The sequence below is a fragment of the Vidua chalybeata genome, chromosome 7 (genome assembly GCF_026979565.1).
Source record: "Vidua chalybeata isolate OUT-0048 chromosome 7, bVidCha1 merged haplotype, whole genome shotgun sequence".
NCBI lineage: Eukaryota > Metazoa > Chordata > Aves > Passeriformes > Viduidae > Vidua > Vidua chalybeata.
In genome coordinates this window covers 19,092,622-19,112,045 of record NC_071536.1, presented here as the reverse complement: position 1 = coordinate 19,112,045, position 19,424 = coordinate 19,092,622, and the positions used below count along the sequence as shown (strand labels likewise).

The 19,424-nt window shown below is 35.8% G+C and overlaps 1 protein-coding gene across 4 annotated transcripts in view; it reads right to left on the bottom strand.

Annotated features, from left to right (window-relative positions):
• TLK1 (tousled like kinase 1) overlaps window positions 1-19,424 on the bottom strand; it is a 68,200-nt gene that overhangs the window by 14,962 nt on the left and 33,814 nt on the right. For all 4 annotated transcript variants that reach the window (XM_053947245.1, XM_053947244.1, XM_053947248.1 and 1 more), the window contains exons 5-12: window positions 17,349-17,395; window positions 16,878-16,964; window positions 15,697-15,786; window positions 14,771-14,863; window positions 13,426-13,536; window positions 11,611-11,747; window positions 10,106-10,294; window positions 2,793-2,859 (exon numbers count right to left, since the gene is read on the bottom strand). In XM_053947245.1, coding sequence (XP_053803220.1) covers window positions 2,793-2,859; window positions 10,106-10,294; window positions 11,611-11,747; window positions 13,426-13,536; window positions 14,771-14,863; window positions 15,697-15,786; window positions 16,878-16,964; window positions 17,349-17,395 — 821 coding nt within the window. The remainder of the gene's footprint in view (window positions 1-2,792; window positions 2,860-10,105; window positions 10,295-11,610; window positions 11,748-13,425; window positions 13,537-14,770; window positions 14,864-15,696; window positions 15,787-16,877; window positions 16,965-17,348; window positions 17,396-19,424) is intronic.

Sequence of the window (19,424 nt, the reverse complement as noted above, 5' to 3'; positions counted from 1 at the left end):
TTTCAGAGTTAGTGCCTCTAGAACTTGAAAATTGGAGGAAAGGATAGACAAAATTAGTCCATATCAGAAAGCTCATAATTATGGAATTATTTCAGCTGAAACAGAAAAGGCCTGGCATCTGATATATATATTTTTAGTAGCAGCACCCATCATCACCTCCTGTTATTTTGGCATACCCTTTTGCACAGCCACATTGTATATCAAACTGGAATACTAATCAATCTTTCCTTTAAGAGAAAAAAAAAAAAAAAAAAACAAACAGAAGAAAGAAAAGAAAAAATAAACAAGCATCACAAAATAAAAACATATTTCTTTTTTGAAAGAAGCCAGGTCAGTTCTCCAATTCAGTTTATTCTCTGACTGTACAAGCCAGCAGTGCTGGTAAAAGCAACAGGGCAACAAGCCATGGCACAAGGGGATGGCAGCACAAGTCAGCAAGGTAGAGAGTAAATGCCATAATGATACAGCATTTTCATAAACCCATATCCTGAAGCAACAACTGTATTTGTATGACCTAAAACACATATTAAATGACCACATATCTAATGAATTGAGGAGTGTGGACTAGATGATTTCAGTGAATATCCCAAAACCATTACCATAAGCAATGGAAAAAACTTCTCATCCCAAAACAAGACAGGAGATGAACCTCCATGGAGGAAATGAAAATCAAATTCCTAATAATTTAAAAGCTGGATTAAGTAGCACTAATCTGCCAGCAGATCTGGGTGGACCATTTATTTTTCCTAAGATACAGTGTCAAGAGTTGGGTTTTTTCCTGTTTGTATAATGTTAAACTCTTTTTTTTCTATATTTAGACACATCCCCACAGCTCTCTGCTAAATACCCTGACATGATAGGCAGTTCCTCATAACCCAGTAGTCCTTTATAAAAAATTTTATTCCTTCTCTCCTCACAAAAGGCCACACACTTACACACACAATTGTCTATGTTCTTCCCAAAGGCTAACAAAAAAAAAATCCATCAGTTATGCCTCTTCTGGACCTTTTTGTTCATATATTATGCAATTCAGTGGTTCTCAAAATGTGGTTCATAGGCCAATGTTAGTCCAAAGAGAACTGGCTGGTTGCATTGTTTCCAGCTGTTATTTAGGACACTCAGGCTGTGAATACCTTTAAGCAAGAATAAACCAGCTTAGCTGCCTCAGGTCACTGCTATATAAAAGGAAGTGAGAAAACAAGAGCCTCTCTCCAGGACCAAAGCAACTAGCTGGAAAAGAATTTCCTGGGTAGCAGTAGGAAAAGAAAACTGGTGGTGGCAGCATGTACAGGGCACCAAAAATAAGAGTCCCAGGAAAGCATCTCAAGAGTGGAAAGGAAGAGGAGCAGTCAGCAAAACAGCGTATGCTGAAGTAATGAAGAAAAAAAATGTAAACAGCAAAGAAGCTCAGGAAGAAATACAGCCATGTAAAATGAAGGTAACAAAATTGGTGTTCTTAGTTAATGACAGAATCTGTATCACACATAAGAATAATAATGTAAGAAAGTATTTTTATTATTTTCTTCAGATAAGTCAAGTATGATTTGCTAAGAATAACACGTGTTTCGCCCCTGGCATTTAGTCAGGGAATTCCCATTTTTTGCAAACTACTCCAGCATTGATGCTCAAGGTGAAACCAAAATTCCTGTATTAAATAATCCTCTAACCATTTATTTCATCTATAATTTGAAATTCCCATCAGACTTCCATAAAGTTAAAGCATGGAAAAAAAACCCTACAGAATTTCCTAACAGAATTTATGTGAAGCTGGAGCTTCTAAACCATTAAAAATGAAGAACAATGTGGGCAGTCTACTTCACCAGTGCCAGCAAATTATATGCAGATTTCCTACTATAGATTCAAGTACTTTTCTGTCATATTCTTTAGAAACAGCTGCAGCTTTCTCAAGGGGTTCAGTTTATTATAGTAGGATTTATAACAGGTGGCTTGTACATTTGAAGAGAACAGGCCTGAAACAGACTTGCAACATTTCAAGGGGAAAACACTACGACCTATTTTGACTCAACAACTCGGGAACTACTACTCAGCACATATAAGTCCTTTTCTTTCACTCTTGTTGAAATATTTCTGTCTGCATCAACTGCCATTCCATTTTACAGGTTATTCCTCAAAAATCATTGCTTGCATGAGCAATAGTTTCTTCATATAATAATTATCTCACTACATAGATTTATTAGAATGATGGGATTCAAGAAAAAGGTTTTTTCAAAAGTCAAAAACAAGAGCAAAATATCTGACTGCAGAAATAATTTAGGACACAGAGAACAGATTTTCCATAAAAGTAGGAAAATTATATTCTCTTGTGATAGGTAATATGCTAACTGATAACAACTGAAATGAATACTGTAGACAATGAAAATGTTATATTAATTCAGAAGTACAATGCTTGTGAATTGGACCTTTCTAAAGGCCAAAAAACAAAAATAAAGAGTCCATGCATCAAACTTGGCTGGCTCTCTGAGCTGTGAAACGAGAGCTCAGAAAGTGGAAGGGAAAGAGCAGGATTGGTGGCATCATCACTGTTAGCACTCTTAGAAGGATTTAAGGAACCAGTACAGTGTTACACTGGATGGACTCATTATTGCTCCCCTGTAATCCCAGTGTTTTTGAAAAACTGCACAAACAGAAACAAAAGGAAGGCCACTATCAGGCATAAAGTAGTACAGCAATTTTAGTATTAGGTTTTTTTAATAAGACAGCTCTCAACAACCTATCTCTGCATTTTGACAGTACTTATTTTTATGGGTTTGGCTGTGATTAAAAAGGCATACCTTTTTGAGATGTCCTAATCGAAGTTTGAAAATTTCTTCCTGCTCATGGTACTCTGCTAGAGTCAAACTGAAAAATGAAACAATCATGTAATTATAACTTTTATATGGTGGCAAACAAAACAATAGCATTTTTACTTAAAAACTACAATGTATCTAGTATCTTGTTATTTAGAAGTCACTAGAAGTACTAGAAGTACATTTTTGAACCATCTGAACATCTTGGATTTGTCATTTCAGAGTCAAAACATACCTACAGAATGCCTATATTTGGTATTCTGCAATATTAACTGCCTCTCCCACTGAACCATTTTGCTTCTTCCAGATAGCCTGTTAATTACCTAGGTGCATCTTGAATCATATCACCATCCCAGATTTTAGCTGATGCTACTCCAGAGTTGGTCCTCAACTCTAACACATTCAGAAATTAGACAAGAATGATAACACTGGATTTCTGAGCTGTGATTTACAGACTGTAGTGCAAAACCATACATTTCAAGTTCATTAGCACTACATTTTGCATGAAAGCACAAATTCAGCTTTGAATTCACACCTGACTCTCCTGCTTGTTCTCTTTGCATCTTCCTTTCCTTGGCAATTTCTGGCTACAAATAATTCAATGGTCCCTCACTGTCTAGAGACTTGCTCAGACATAAAGTCAGTTATCATGCAGAGAATCTGGACTGTTTGTACAGATTAGTAACTAAGAAACCTGCGAATTTATTGCATGCAGTATTCATCTGATGAACAAAAAGGACAAACCACCCAAAAAATAAACCCAAGAGACTTAAGTTCCAGGTAAGAAACTATGCACATATGAGGAAAAGAAACAGGGGATGAGGAAGGAGAAAGAGGTATGGCCTCCTTGAAAGGGTTCACACAAATCCCTACAAAATAAATTAAAATTACTTTTTATTGTTTTGCCTAGACCTAATGCTTCTTGCATGATATAAAGCTAAAACTCACAGTAAAATATGTTCTCACAAAGTCCATATTTCCGTGGGTTCAACTATCAGCTGGGAAGATCATTACGCAAGGTGGTTAGAAGGGTATACACGCTGTTTATATTGCAAGTCTGAGGACTAGAGTGAATCACCAGTGGTTTTCCCAGAGATGAAAGACACTTAATTCAGATTTCTCTTACAGCAAATGCCAACCAACTTCAACAAAATTTGCAGAAATCTAATAACACTATGAGACTTCTTCCTCCCTTTTAAACTTCAAGTTCACCACAGGTTTCAGAATTCTAACACTTGCCTTCTTATTGCATCTCAAAAGTTGTTGATAACAGCATATATCTTTTTCAGATAAAATCTCGTGGTTCTGAAGCTTTCATAGAGCCCTTTTCATTCCTGTTATTATAAATACAGAATTTTGCTGCCCATTTTCTGATTTGACCAGAACAGAAAACTGATTCAACCACATCTCAATGAAATTACTGAGGGTTTTTTTGACCACACCATCTCAATTTTCAAGAAATTGGAAAGAGTCTCACAAGACTGTAGTTATTTCATCAGCCTTCTGGGTCTGTAACATATAGAAAACACTCAGATCAGGCGACAAAAGCACCCATCATCACATCCTGTCAGAATCTGAGAGGCAAGCAATCGCTTCTTTAAGACAAATCATACAAAGTTACCCTGCATCTTTTTTTTCTTACTGGAATTCAGAGCAGTCTTGTTATTACAGTCAACAGACATCCCCAAACACTCTGAAGGCAATGGAGGGAGGAAATTTGCCTCTCCAAGAAAAGCAAAAGGTCTCCTACTACCAGATTTTGGGACCTAACATTTATATTCTTTTCCTAGCAGAATCTCCTCTGGGTGTAAACAATGTATGCTACATCTTAAAAGAAGAGGCATTAAAGCAAATGTGAAATGGGCTGTCTCCATAGCTAGGAAAGCTGGCAAAGTACTTGGACTTTGCACAGTCCAAGTAACAGCAGGAAACATAAGAAACAAATGCTTCAATTCCTGCTGTAATACATCTACTAGCACTATCAAAGAAATCCAGACCATGCTAGACAACTTAGAACAATATCCCTGACACTTTTTCTTCTATTAAAACAGCAAACTACTCTAATGTGGATTAAGTTCTCAGTAAAAAAAGACCAATGCCAATGTTTACAAGGTTGAATATTGTAATTTCCAGATTCCTGTCCACATTACAAATTACAGGTTGTGCATTTCCAGAAATACAGATAGTAGTTTGTCTTTCTCAGGAAAAAGAGTGAGTATATTTACGTGGCTTTGCAAAGCTGAACCACCAGTAAAACACACTCAAAATATGCAGTTTATGACATGACCTACCAGAACTTTCAGTGAACACTGAGAGCCCTAAAACCACAGATTCCCTTAAAAACTAACATAATATGGAAAATTTGGTCCTTTTTATAAAACCTGAGGTGTCCACACAGAGTTACAAAGTGCCTAGACTGCTCTAACAAGTCAAAATTCTTGAGCACAGAGCACAACTTGGGCATCATATTGAAAACATTAAGAATCAAAGTCACTCTTTCCATGTTTCTATGCCATAACCTAATGATTGTTTTCCATTTTTGTATTTCCTTACAAATCTAACTCTATTAGAAGCACAGCATGCTTCGCAGCAATCTAAAACTGTCATTACTGACCACCACATTTTGGAGAAAGGCATATAAAACACAGAGCTGTACACAGATATAGTCACTTTGGATTTTATTTATTTACTTCTGAAAAATAAAACTTTATTCTCTCATACTCAAAAACACTCTTTTTTTAAGGAGTTTATTAGTTTTTATCTAAAAATACAGTGTACTTTGTATTAAAATAGCACACATCAAACAGTTATAAGCAGTAAGCTTATAACAGTGTCTGTTTTCTGGCTGTAGGCTACCAGCTCACTGCACAGTCTGAAAACATCCTACCAGCCTAGAGACTGCTCCCCATCAGCCCACCACTTTCTACCTGCATCCACTCACCACACCTTTTGCAGGGCAGTGGCACGCTGGAGGCACCTTTTGAAAACAGAATTACAGAATCACACAACATCTGGGTTGGAAGGGACCTTAAAGATCATCTGGTTCCAACCCTCCTGTCATGGGCAGGGATGCCACCTACTAGATCTGGTTGCTCAGAGCACCATCCAAGGCACCTACAACACACCATAGTTTCCTGCAGAAGGGGTTGCTCCTTTATCACCTGAGACAGAGAGGTCTCATCAGGCATGGAGGGAGAAAGGTTGAGGAGCACAGGGTAGGGACATCAACCAGAAGCAAGGCTGCTGCCAACTGGCTAGTCAGGCCTGGGGCTAATCTGAGGAGCACTGGGGAAGAAGGGCAGGTGGGAACAGGTTGCATGAATAAATATGGCAACAGTCTGGTCCTGACTATGATATTTTCTGCACAAAATTACTGTACAATAAATGCTGTATTTTAATAATTTTATTTTGGCTGCTACCTGAAACACATGCAATAAATTCCAGAAATTCCTCAAAATGCACTGGACATACTTGGTGTATGTAGCATAATTCTCCTGTGACATAAAGGGCTATGATGTGCCTCTCTTACTTGTTGCTGGAAAAAAGTAGATGGCTTTCCTGGCCTGAAAGACTCGATTACTACCAATTAAAACTTTTTTTAATGAGAAAGAATAGGCCTATCAGAGGCTTACATTTCCACCACCAAATTTCAAAGGTTTTGACACAATATACATGCATTGACATAACCAATCTTCTTTTCACTTCTTCCTCAAAAGTGCAGACAAAACCTTCTACAATCAAAATTATTTTACTAGTGGGTACAGACAAGACAAAAAACCCAAACCAGCCATGTGTTCCTTGGTTTTCACCATGATCAAGCCTGGTACATTTACAAGCATCTCTCCTCCCACCTCTGCCCTGCTGGAAAATCATCCTAGATACATATGCACAGCAGAATGCAGCCATGCTCCCAAACAGCCATATACAAATCCAATACAAGTTTTCTAGCTACAATTTCTGAAGCTCTTCCCTTTTGGTCCAAGCTTATTCTCACTCTAGTTCCCCAATTTCTACAAGGATGAATAAACTTCAACCAAGTCAAAACCTTTCATGATGTCTTTTCACCCATTGTTTCCATGTTTGCCTTAGAAATAGACTGCCTCAGGAAAGGAGCTGTCTTTACTTGTCCAGTAAAGCCCAGACACATTGTTGGCACTTCAGCCTGAAAAAGTTCCTGAAAATATTTTTATTTGTTCCATACAGAACAGAATGCTCCTGCTATGATGCATTTGTTCAGCCACAGTAACAAACCTTGCCAGCTCTCTCTGCTCTCCCAGTCCAAACTGCATGCAGGGAGGAGGATGCATACAGGCTACCATGGAGGAACTGGGAAACACATGAAGAGTTGACAGGGAAGTGAATACAACTGAAATGGCTGAAGCTGCAGAGGAAGGATTCCACCATCTACACCCAATAAAACATTGCTCCTAGAAACAGCTGTCTCATGAAATAAGAGCTGCTTCCAAAAAGTGGGGATTTGCATTATACTCTTTACAGAATCCTCTCTCACGTCAAAGAATTTGGAAGAGAGTTTTCAAACAGATTTTGCCAGGGCTAAGAAGGCAAACTCTACTTCAAATAGATTTATTTTCTTTAAATAGATTTAAATGTATTCCTTTCACATAAGACTAATAAAATTACTTTGCTCAGTAGAAAACAGAACTCTCAAAATTGAAACTACTTTTTAGTTTTGGCTTAGGCCACAAAAAGGGGAAGAATGATGGAAAACCAGGACAGTGTTTAGACTCATGTGTTCCATGTTACTTGAAGCACCAAGCCACCATTCATTCACAAGACACTGGCAAGCTGGCCACTTTTAGAACAATAACTACAGAGCAAAAATTCTGCTTTTACATCAGAGACCACAGTAAATTCAGCTAAACTAAAACAATGTCCTTATTAAGAATGCCTCAGGCAACACCTTCAGTCTGTTTCAAAATAGTTGACGCCTCTTTGCAGAAAAATTTTCAATACTCCTAATTGTTACAAAGCTATAGATCATTTTGTCTCATCAATACCAGAAGCTGGAGATATTTTTTTAAGCAAACAGTACAGCGGTAAAAGCACCTGTTGGTATCAAACCCTAGCAAGTCATTTGCATGTTTTAAATAAACCTGCTCTATCACTTGCATGTATGTTGTACTAATTCACTACTGGCTTAGTTCATTAATCTCAAGCAGCTCTGCATTTCCTCATGCCTCATAAAAACAGAACCTTTTCCATTTGACTATACTAATTAAGATCATTACTGTTGAAGTAATGCAGAAACAGTGATAAGCAATGTAATAGGAGAGAATCACATTGAGCACATGACAAATTTTACTCTAAAATGGAAGTGCATAATTAATGTCTTACCAAGATACACAAAACAATTAATTCTGTACTGAGAAGCAGAATGGAGTCAACATATAATACTACAATACAAAGTTCTAACAAATCCTGAATACAAAAAGCCCCTTTCAAGTAAAGGCCTAAGAGCGTAATGTGGCTAAATCCTGTGATCTCAGGATGCATTACAGATCTCCTCAAAGATCTGAAACAAAATTTATAAGCTTATGATACAGGCAAGCAATCTCATATCTAGATTATATAATGATCAAAATATGATACTTAAATGCAAAACAGTTTTGATTCAATAACTGCTTAAATTTTTGCTAGTGTTAGATACAAAAGGACAATTTTGATTGTTCTCCTGGCAATTCCATAACAAGTAAGCATTTTCATGTGTCATTTAACATGTAACTGGTGAAGCCACATGAAATGAAAATTTGCGATCTTCAGTAAATTGGAAATTATTTAACATCATGTAACACCAGAAGATGTTCCAAAGTTTATTACCAGGAATTCATCTTGTCCTACTTAAAAATTAGAACATGCTGTCTGTATTTTTTTCCCCAATTTATATTTCATCATCTCTCAAAGAAGCAATAAGGCTATGGGAGTATAACCAGACGAAAGTTAGCAAATAAAAATTTCTGTAAATTTTCAGGTATTTTCCATTACTTAAATGTTACTTTTAATAACAGAAGGGATTACATTCAAACACACAGCAGTATTATTTTTAACACAACAGCAATATTTAATGTACTATTCTGAAGTATTAATTAAGGTCTAAGAAGAAACACAGGCACTAAGCATTACTAAAAAGTCACAATGAGCAATGACTCTTCACCTCTCTACCAAAACATGAGTAATGTTAAACAAGATTTGCTTACATTGCCAGACTTACTACTGTATCTTCATGGTATTTTTATCACAGTAAAACAACTTCACAATGTGAATTTTAAGAATGATGCATTATGCAAAACACATGCAGCTGTCTTCAAAGGGATGGTCCAAATGTATTTATTTAGCAGATCTAACCAGAGCAATTATATACCCTCCATCCCCAGAGGTATAAATTACTGCCTCCACACTTAAGAGGCAGCAAGTGACTATGCTCAATACAGGTAGCTTACTTCTGCAAAGTAACACAGATTAATTTGCTACTCTTTTTAAGCCTAATTATTTACTTTTTACTGAAAAATAAACCAGGAACAGATACACTATCAGCTGCAGTGTCTTAGCCTAAAGGGCAGTAACTAGTATCTTGAAGAAGCAATTTCATAAAATATTCAAATGAAATGCCAAGAACACATTTTCATGTGCCTTGAATTATACCCTTTCCATCTGCAGGAAAAAAATGTCCCCAGAAAAAAGAGAGTTCTTTAAGAACTTTCAATTTTTATGTTTCAATGACAAAAAATTACAACACTGTCAATACGTGAAATGGGTCAGTAACTTCTGACAGTTGGTCTCAGGATGTAGCATTCAGAAGGAGAGAAAAGATATTTCCATTTGTTTTAAGACATGTCTTCACATACTAAAGGCTGAAAAAAGAAAATTTTTTTGTTAAGTAGATACTGTTACACAGAAAAAACAATCTCCAACTGAAAGAGAAGCTCTTAAACCAATAGGGATAAAGAAAAGTTCAATCAGTATCAGTGACATTACAAGACTAAGAAGCCAAGCTAAGGAGACTTCTAGATCAGGATAACATAAGGAACATTGCCTATCCCCAGAATGGGCCCTTCTCTGGTGACTTTACCAAAAATAAATTGTACAACAACTTCATAGACAGTGCAATTGTACAACAACTTCATAGACAGTGGTGCAAATTTCCCTAGCATCAGCAAGTCCTTAGAGAGAATATAGCTGCTGAATATACCGAGTGTCTTTTTATGCTGTTATTTGAATAGAACACACACAGACAATATCTCAGAATTTATGTAAAAGACTGATTGAAATGTTAAACTTACAGCTGTGGTAAATTGGGTCTAACAAAGGGATCGTTTTCTGCCCCATTCACAGCTTTATTTTTCCTCTGCTTGGGTTCAGAATTGGCAGATGGTGCCTGAGAATTATTTGTAGTTGGAGGCTTTCGCTTGGCCAGGAGCTTTCTTTGCCTTTCAATGTCTTCCCTTTGTTGATTCACCCACTCTTGCTGCCTGTAAACCCCAAAAAAACCTTTATTAAAGTTTCATCAATTTGCATTTTTTCAAGAACTATCTTTTTAACTGATAAGGCATTTAGAAGTTTTAAAAAACTTACTGAGCATGTGAAAATGTTTCCTAGGAGAATGAACACCAGTGTTCTTCATGAAGTGGAAAAATTTTGCTAAAGTTATGGCACAATTTACTTTTTAAATATATGGTGGTTTCAGGGGGATTTGTTTGGGTTTTGTTGTTGTTTCGGGGTTTTGTGAGGTTTTTTGGTTTGTTTTCTTTTTTTTTGTTTTGTTTTTGAAAATGTTATGCATGACTTCTGCACTAGAAAAAGAAAAAGAAAAATCTATCTGAGCTGGTGGAGACCTTATTTTATACCATCAAAAACACCCCCTGACAGCATCAATAGAGAGCACCTGATTTTTATAGGCCAAATACTGAATTTGATCTGGCCATTCCCAAATAAATCCTTAGTTTTGTTGTGTGGCAAACGATTAAGGCTTTTATGCAAAACACATCTACAGACTGTTTTTAAGACTGTTTAGAAAAACAGTGCCCCAGGCAATCCCATAATGCTAAGACTAAATACCGCCCTTCAAAAATGAAAATCTTGGTGAATTATTTCTTAAAATATATGTATTCTTCTATCTATATATCTATCTGTATCTCCAATGAATCAGATTCATTACCAAAGAACTCATTTGGAAGCACTGCATAATTATTTTACCACCATCTCAGAGAGTCTTGCAGAGCCCTTTTCCTTGCCCCATCTCTGCTGCAATAGCTGCTATGGCAGCTCTTTTCCAGGAGGGTGCTCTCCCCCATCCACTTGCACTAGACCCTATCTGAGGCTGCCAGATCTGTCTCTGCTCCTTCACAGCACTAAGGGGCGGGATGCCAGAAAAAGCTGCTGCCACGAGGATGTGCAGGTAGCACCTATGTGACCAGTGACAACTTCACAGGGCTCATCTGTCCCAATGGCCACCAGTGATACTTGGCTAGCTTCCTGAAAATTCACTGATTTACCTTTATAATTCTATCAGCTGAGTTGAATAACTATGTGCTGCTTATTTACCACATTCATGCTTTTCTAAAGATAGTTAAAACAAAGTGGAACCGAACTGTTTTTTAAAGACAACACAACCTTAGCATTCCCTCACCTGATTAATGGAGTTCTATACTCTATTCTCAGTCTTCAAAAGGCAAAGCAAAATACAACATATGAAAAGCTGCTTCAATCCTAGAACATTAGTAATAAAAAAGTCCACTAGAGGGAAGTAACAATTAGTGAGAACTTTAAGAACATAGCATTGACTAACTTCACAAGATTTTGAAATGCAAAGCCATCTGTCCACTGTTCAGTAAATGAAGCACCATGACGAACTGTTGTAAAATGCCCCAGGCGTAATCTGTCTTGCATGCTCTTCTCTCTGCTTGCCAGCTTCTCCTGTGTGCTCTAAGAAAACAACAAAAAAAAATTCATATTTAGTAACACCAAAGTGTTCAAAAAGTCAATAAAATACTCAGGTTTTTTTTTTTCCTCCAACAGCCTTATAAGGCAGGGATAAGAGGAGAGTCAACAAAAATACATTGTAGTATTTACCCCATTTATTCTAATTACTACAGAACTCAAGCATCTGCAGTTGCCAGAACCAGTACTAGAGGACAACTTATGCACCAAAAAACCCTGAGTTTGGCTCTGTTTTCCTATAAAGTTTGCTGCTCTTCATCATTTAAAAAAACACTTTATTTAGAGTATCAGCATCATAGAGCATACAATTAAGATTCTATCTGTACATGTCTACTACAACAAATGAACTGACTCAGATATCATAAAGAAAGCACTTCCTATACTTGGCCTGGAAACTTCCTTGACAGAGCATCTATGTGAGTGCTTGTACCAAGTGACCTGGGGCAGGGACCTCTGTGTGGCAACACACTGTGGGCAGGCTGAACAGATATTCACTTGCAGTGACAGAAGCAGATGCCCTTCTGAGAACCAGCACTTAGCACAAGCACCCTTGGGATGTGACAACAACCGAGTCTGCCTTTCCCTCACAGAAAGAGCACTATGAATACCTAATGCAAGGAAACCTCTTTGATTGCTACGATTGCTTGCTTCAGAAGAAATGTCTGTGGCCCAAAATCACACACACAAAGAATGAGAAGTTGTCAGAATTAAGGCTCTTTTTACAGACTTCTAGACTGAAGAAGGGCCTTTCACAGGAAATATCCCTTGTGATATTCTCAGTCTGAAGGTATGCACTTACTATCATGCCAAAAAAATCTGATCCATCTTTTCCCTGCATTCCCCTCATGCTGGAACTTAAAAAGATCTGCAGTAATTTATTTATGACATGCTAGTGAGAAAATTCTCCTGAATCCTCCAGTGGCTCACTCTGTGCCATTGTATATGACAGCAGGATACAGCAGCTAGCATGAGGTGAGGCACTGGGGCTGTTTATCTTAAACTTTTTTGTACCTTAATTTCTAATAACATGATTTGCTACTAACTTTTAAAAATTTTTTTAAAATTTAGGCTATTTTAAAGAAGAGGGAGAGAAACAAAGTATCCTTGTCTTTTAATAAATTGCTACTAGTTTAAATATAATTGGCATGAAATTTTAAAAAAGTGATTCTTTCATTAATAGTAGTGTGAAGGTAGTCATCTTCATTTCCTTTTTTCCATTAATTCTGAGCTAACATGGCATTTAATCATTTTACATCAAAAATTACTGTAGCCACTTGAGTATCTCACAAAGAGGTATTATCCATCTCCTCTTCACAACAGATTATGTTCAAAAATTCTTTTATCCACTGTGATCTTACAATTTGTCCAGAAAATATGCCACACATTAAATTCATAACTTTCATGCTTTGCTATTTTGAGTTATTTACGATGGGTAAATCCTTAAATTAAAAAAGGTATGTTTTCCACAATGTGAAAAAGGCTAAACATTTTATTTAGCTTATTCAGGTTTATAAAAATACTGCCAGATAGAGATCATGGATATGAAGTTTCAATCTCAAGTGACTAATGTGAGAAAGTTGAAGTGAAAATGAAGGAATCATAATGGAGTTTTACAGCAATCTCCCAACTTTTATCACAAAGATTTTAAGAGCCGTGAACTTACCTTTTCAATTAGAAGCTTCTTGCTCATTGAAATACATTTGTTTAACCTTTCTTTGTATTTTTCAAGTAGTTTTTGTTGTTCATCTATTTGTCTTCTAAGATCACAATTAGCCTAATAAATATATACAAAATATGAAGAGATATACTCAAACACTGTTTTCTAAATCAGCTGTCACAGAACATAAATATATCTAATTTCACATGACTAAAGTAAGGAACATACATGCATAAACACATCTACTTATCTAAATAAAAATTTCATTTCACAGATATATCCCTATCTATAGGAGGATGCCTTGATTCTTTATTTCCTTTACATTGTCCTGCATTCTGTATTAAAGAGCATTCAGCATAATGAGGATATATATAAACTCTGTACCAATCTCATGTTCAGCTCTCCACTGAGGGCTCCATACATTCAAACTGGAAGTTTATATTTTAGCATCAGATCTTTACACATGATTTCTGAAGTCAAGTGAATCCTAACATCTTCAATTTAAAAGAAAGCAAAAATTTCACAATTATAGAAGTTCCAATGATCTGAGTAGGAAGTTTCACAAATTCCCTGTATTCCCATTATATTTAACATATTACTTTAAAAATCCCACAACAATATTATTTTGATTTAAAAAAAAAATTAAAATAGTTTAAGATTGTCTATCCCATATTGTTGAACATGTGTTAAAAATCCTACATATACAATTTCATAGTACATCATTGCATGGGTTAATATTTTTATGTATTGTACATATGTATGTACACATAGAAACACTAAATAGACTACAACTTGTGAAATACAGCTTTGTTTCATATTTCATATTTCTGTATATCCCATCTCCAGTGCTTCCTTCAAGAGCATAAGCATTAAGATTTTTTTTCTGAAAAGAGGTCTTAAAGTATTGTGTAGCTTTCTTACTGAAAGTAGTTATTCATTGCCTGTATTTATTTCTGTCATAATCACCTCCATTCTGAAAATGCCAACAGTTGTTCCATAGATAATGGCTATTCACAATTAGAACCAAAAAAAAAAACCCAAAACCACCCATTAGGTGACTTATAATACGAATTTAAGGAATTAATCAACTGCCTGCAAATGGCATTGCCTTTCATTGCACCTTCAGAAGTCTATAAACATATTTAATCATTAACAAGTTGTAGCACAGAAGCTGAAAAAATATCTTATATATTTCATTATATAGACTTCTTACATTTAAGAAGAAAATTACAAAAATTAAAAACTCGTTATACCTTTTTTATTTAAGTAATTTTTTAAAAATCTAAAAACTTGTCCTCATATTCAGTCTGCTGTTCTGAATAAATACCTTTACCCCATGTCCAACACTTACCCTGAGTAAGTCATCTATACGACCTTCTTTCTTTTCCAAGTCTTGATTTTTATTACTTTCTAGTGCAGCTAATTTCAGCATTGTGAGATCAGTCTAGAAAGAACATTTTGAAATATTTATCCTTTCCTTTTATAACTACAGCATTATTCTTTTTATGCTTGTTAGGCAGAGAAATAAACATTCAACAAGACCAGAAAAATCTTATTTTCAGTTGTTTGGAAGTGTCATTAAAGGTTCTTATTCAAAATCACTTTCCCTCTTCATGAGGACAAATGTGAACAGTTGGGACAAACCATTAACAGTATTAAAAGATTTCATCACCAACTGTGAAGTTACATAAAAAAGCACAAAAAACAGGGCAAGAACATAAATGTCAACTAATTCATTTCTCTGTACCAGTCAACAGGTGAAGCAACCTTTTTCTGACTAATGTGGAAGACAGGACAGATCACATCAGAAATGGCAGAGAGAATGAAACAGTTTATTTCAGCTTTTAAAAGTCATGTCAGAATTGTGTTGATCATTTTGACTGCCATCTCATCCATCTCATTTTTCTTCTTCAATGTCGGATTTTAAATGCAGTATGACAATGGCAGCTGTCAATTCAAATACTGCCTGAAAAAGCAGCCTCTACTTCTATAATCACACAACAGCTAAAATCCTGAACAAAAACCTACCAATGCCATGGTCATCTATGTAATCATGAAGTGCCATGCTGGGAGTTGAGCAAGTGCAGAATACAAAACTCTCCAGAGATATTTAAATTACAAGCTGCTGAACTTAACTGAAAAATGCTTTGGCAATTTTAAAAAGCAAAGCTTTTGAAAGTCTTTAAGAGTTTATAAGAAATAAAGAAGTTTATAAGAAATAAACATAACTGCTTTTTTTTTTTTCTGCAATCTAAAGTGATCTACTCAAAAAGTTACCTGAGTAATTTTAATAGATAACTGCTTTGGTTGTGTGAGAGGGTGGTCCCCAAAAGCTAATGAAGTAGGAGAAGGACTATTCTGTCGAACCTGAAAGGTATGAAAGCGAAGTATTTTAGATACAGGTGTAATATTTAATTATGAGCATAGCCTTGGTACAACTCTTGGCAGGAACATCGTAAAGAACAGAGAAATAAGGCATTTTTTTACACAAGCTACTACTTGGAGCACTGCACTGAGAGCTATCAGTATGGTGTTACATACCACTTGCAGTTCAGGAAGGATGAACATATTCTCTGAGAAAACTGAGATTGTCACTTTTGGGAAACAGACTGAAAAATTTAAGACAATACAAGACTGACATAAGGTGATGTCAGTCTTACAAAGTCTTATTTTTCTGATTCTGAGTTTTCACAACTCAAGAATAATGTGAGTTATTTTTGGAATGTTTAGTTCACATGGAAGAACCAGAGAGGGGAAGCTAGTGCAGATCAGAACACAAATCCTGTTAATGAACCTAGTTTGTGTGAATGAGACCTTTTTTCAAGCCAAATTCCAAAATCTGTATTACACTCCACATTGTTGGCAAGACCAAGAGGATGCCTGAAGTTGAAAGCACATGGAATAAAAGCTGAGGTCTACCTTCAGAGAAAACAAATCTTTTCTGTAACTGGCAAAATTTGTTTAGCCATTCAGAATAACACGATATGCTGAGCACTAAAATTGTGCTTATGGGAAGGAAAAAAATGAATTAGCACGACCAAAGAGAATTTTAGAGGCGGATTAGGTATCAATTATTGAGAAAAATTACAATTTATCAAAACCTGAGCTTTTGTCCCAAGTCCCAAGCTAGGGGCCCAAGTTTCCTTATAAGTAACAAAAAACCTCCCTTTTTTGTGTGAGGCCTATGAATAGATGTCATTACAACATTTTAACATTTATTCAACATTTTACATAACTACCTTGTATTTAAAAACACGTTTAAGAAAAAATGACCAAGTGCTAATAGAAAAATTTAGTTTTAATACTTAATTTGATTTCTTTTTTTCCTGTTGGAAGAATGAATTCTTTCCTAGGACTCATCCCTTTGAAAACTCTCCCCTTGAATACAGATTCTTTTCACTTTTGCTATTTTTAGACTATAAAGCTGTCTCCTGCAGTTATGAAGTTCCCAGACTTACAGAAGAAGGAGCGGAATGTGAATTCTGAGGAGAGCGGATTGCGGGAGGTACGCCTCGCACTGGACTTGAGCCGTTTCCACCTTGGTACTGTAGAGCACATATGGACCTCCATTCAGTCAATCTTCTCAAAATACATTACACATCTACTGAATGTACACAGTACAGTCTACAGCACGTCTGTACACAGAATTTGTAAATCAGATTGTATTACTTTTATTAGTGCAACCTTTAGCTGCTTAAAGAACACTGTGAAAGACAATGGTTTTTGTACTTTAGTTCAGGCTCCATCAAGAGACCACTGCATCTCTACTTCAAGGTTTAATACTCAGAAGCATACATAAAGAAAAAAGAAGTAACCTCTCAAAAGGCCTATCCATTATAAACAAAATATGTTGTAGCATCCAAAAAAAAGCTGAAAGGATATTTTAGAAGAAAATTTTAAAACCAAAGTACAATCTACAGAATTCTTACCTCAAAATAGTCACTAATCTTGTGACCACGTCCCCCAATATTCTTTCCTGCAATAAACACAGTAATACATTAGAATTTGTTAAATAAATTACTTGTGAAGGTGTCTTACATTTTTACCTATACAATAATTATAGTAAAATTTTACCACTTGTTAATTGGTTTTCTTTGATGTGGTAATATGTGATGTCCCTATATAGGTAATTAGGGATTGCCAAAACCAAGGGATTTACATACTCCATTCATTGAGAAATCAGTTATTAAGTCACCCTCAATTCCTAAACCAGTTTAGAGTAGACTCTACAGAAACCCTCTTAAAGATGACACAAAACTCATCTCTCACCTTACAGAACAAACCTTCAGCTGTAAGTCCCTCCCCTTTTCAAGGACTATCTCAAAGTATCAAATTGACTGAGTCTACTAACATTATATATAGTCCAGATCAGTTATTATGCCCAAATATTCTGCCCAAGGATTTTCCTAGGTACCAGTAAAAGTGAGGACATAGAGAATGACAAGTATTTCCAGTCCTCTTAACCTGCTTATGAACTGGGTAACTCATAGTGCTAACTAGGGAAATAAAACTCCAGTGACTGAGATTAGAATTTACCTTAAATGGATTGAGACTTCGGGAGAACTAACATGAATTGTATTTATTTAACAGGAGGACCTAGCCCTTACATGGCATTCCAGAGATTGCACCTGTACATTACACGAAGCACAAATGTTTTCTTCTGTTTGGCCCTAAGATGACCAATAAATCTTAAGACTGGGCTTTTCTCCTGTAGAAGTCAGACAACCTGTTAGGAAACATCTTGGAAATGGACTATTGTTCAAATATTTTTACTTTATAGAAAGAAATTTTTGCAATATATTAGGAGATCATTACCCATAGATCCATAAATATGACTTCCACTTTTTAGCAAAGATTTTCAAGCTTTTCTGTTGTTTCAGACCTGATGAATTCTCTCTAGTTCAATATACCTCTGTACTGACACTGCCACATAATGCTGTGTCACTAAGAAGTAACATAAAAAACCAGAAATATTTGACAGCCCTTTTTGTGTCAAGACTTTTAACAGAAAAATTTAGATAAAATAATTCCAAGACCTAGAACAGCACACAGCCAACTTCTCCAGTAGTTACCCAGCCAGTGTATGTATTGCTGCTATTTCCCTCCAGACAGTTCTTTACCTACCCTGTAATTCTACTAATATTTTCTGTCCTTGTGCTTAACTCTCATACACCACTTTATCGAACTTGCTTTCATGCAGGTAAATGAGACAGACTGCATTCCTCTTCAGTATGGAAAAATCTATTTGATGTCATGTTACAGAGCTCTGCACTGAAGAAATATGTCAAATAATTTTGGCACAGCCGATTATGAATAGATTTACAGTGATTTATACCACCTTCCAATTACTTCTATGTTCTAAATAATAATTTTCTTCAATATTTATAGATTAATTTACATATTACAAAGCCAATATCCCGGGTATGCAATATACAAGAGATTGATTTCTTGTTTCTTTTTTCCAATACAATAGGAGATTTTTGCTCTGCTTCAACTTCACTGTACCACTCCAAGAGGCTGCAATTTCTTAGGCCAGCTCCTTGAGAATATTGCACTGCAGACTACTCAGTTTTACTGCTGCTGACAGTAAAACAGTGAAGATATTATAATAATGTTTTCTATATTAAAAAGGCCCAAAAATTTCCATCATCTCTAATTTCAACACTCATTAGTAAGAGGAAGGATAAGCTACTAGAACAATGAAAATAGGAAAATTCATGCAGGTTCTTTGAACAAAGTAGTTGTCTACAAAGTAACATTTAGGAAGAAATTAATTTTAATCAAACAACATGATTATTCTACTAATAGCATGCTGCATCACAAAGACTTCCAGATAGGGAGCCTACTGCTTTATACCTGAAGTGACATTTTCTAGCTCTGTTAGAATGAAAAATAAATCTGATAAAGATGTTATCTGAACTGTTTCCACGCCCCTTCTGATGAATTTTTGTTTTAAGGTTAAATTTCCACCAGTTGTCACACAAAAGAGAGGAATGACAAAAACT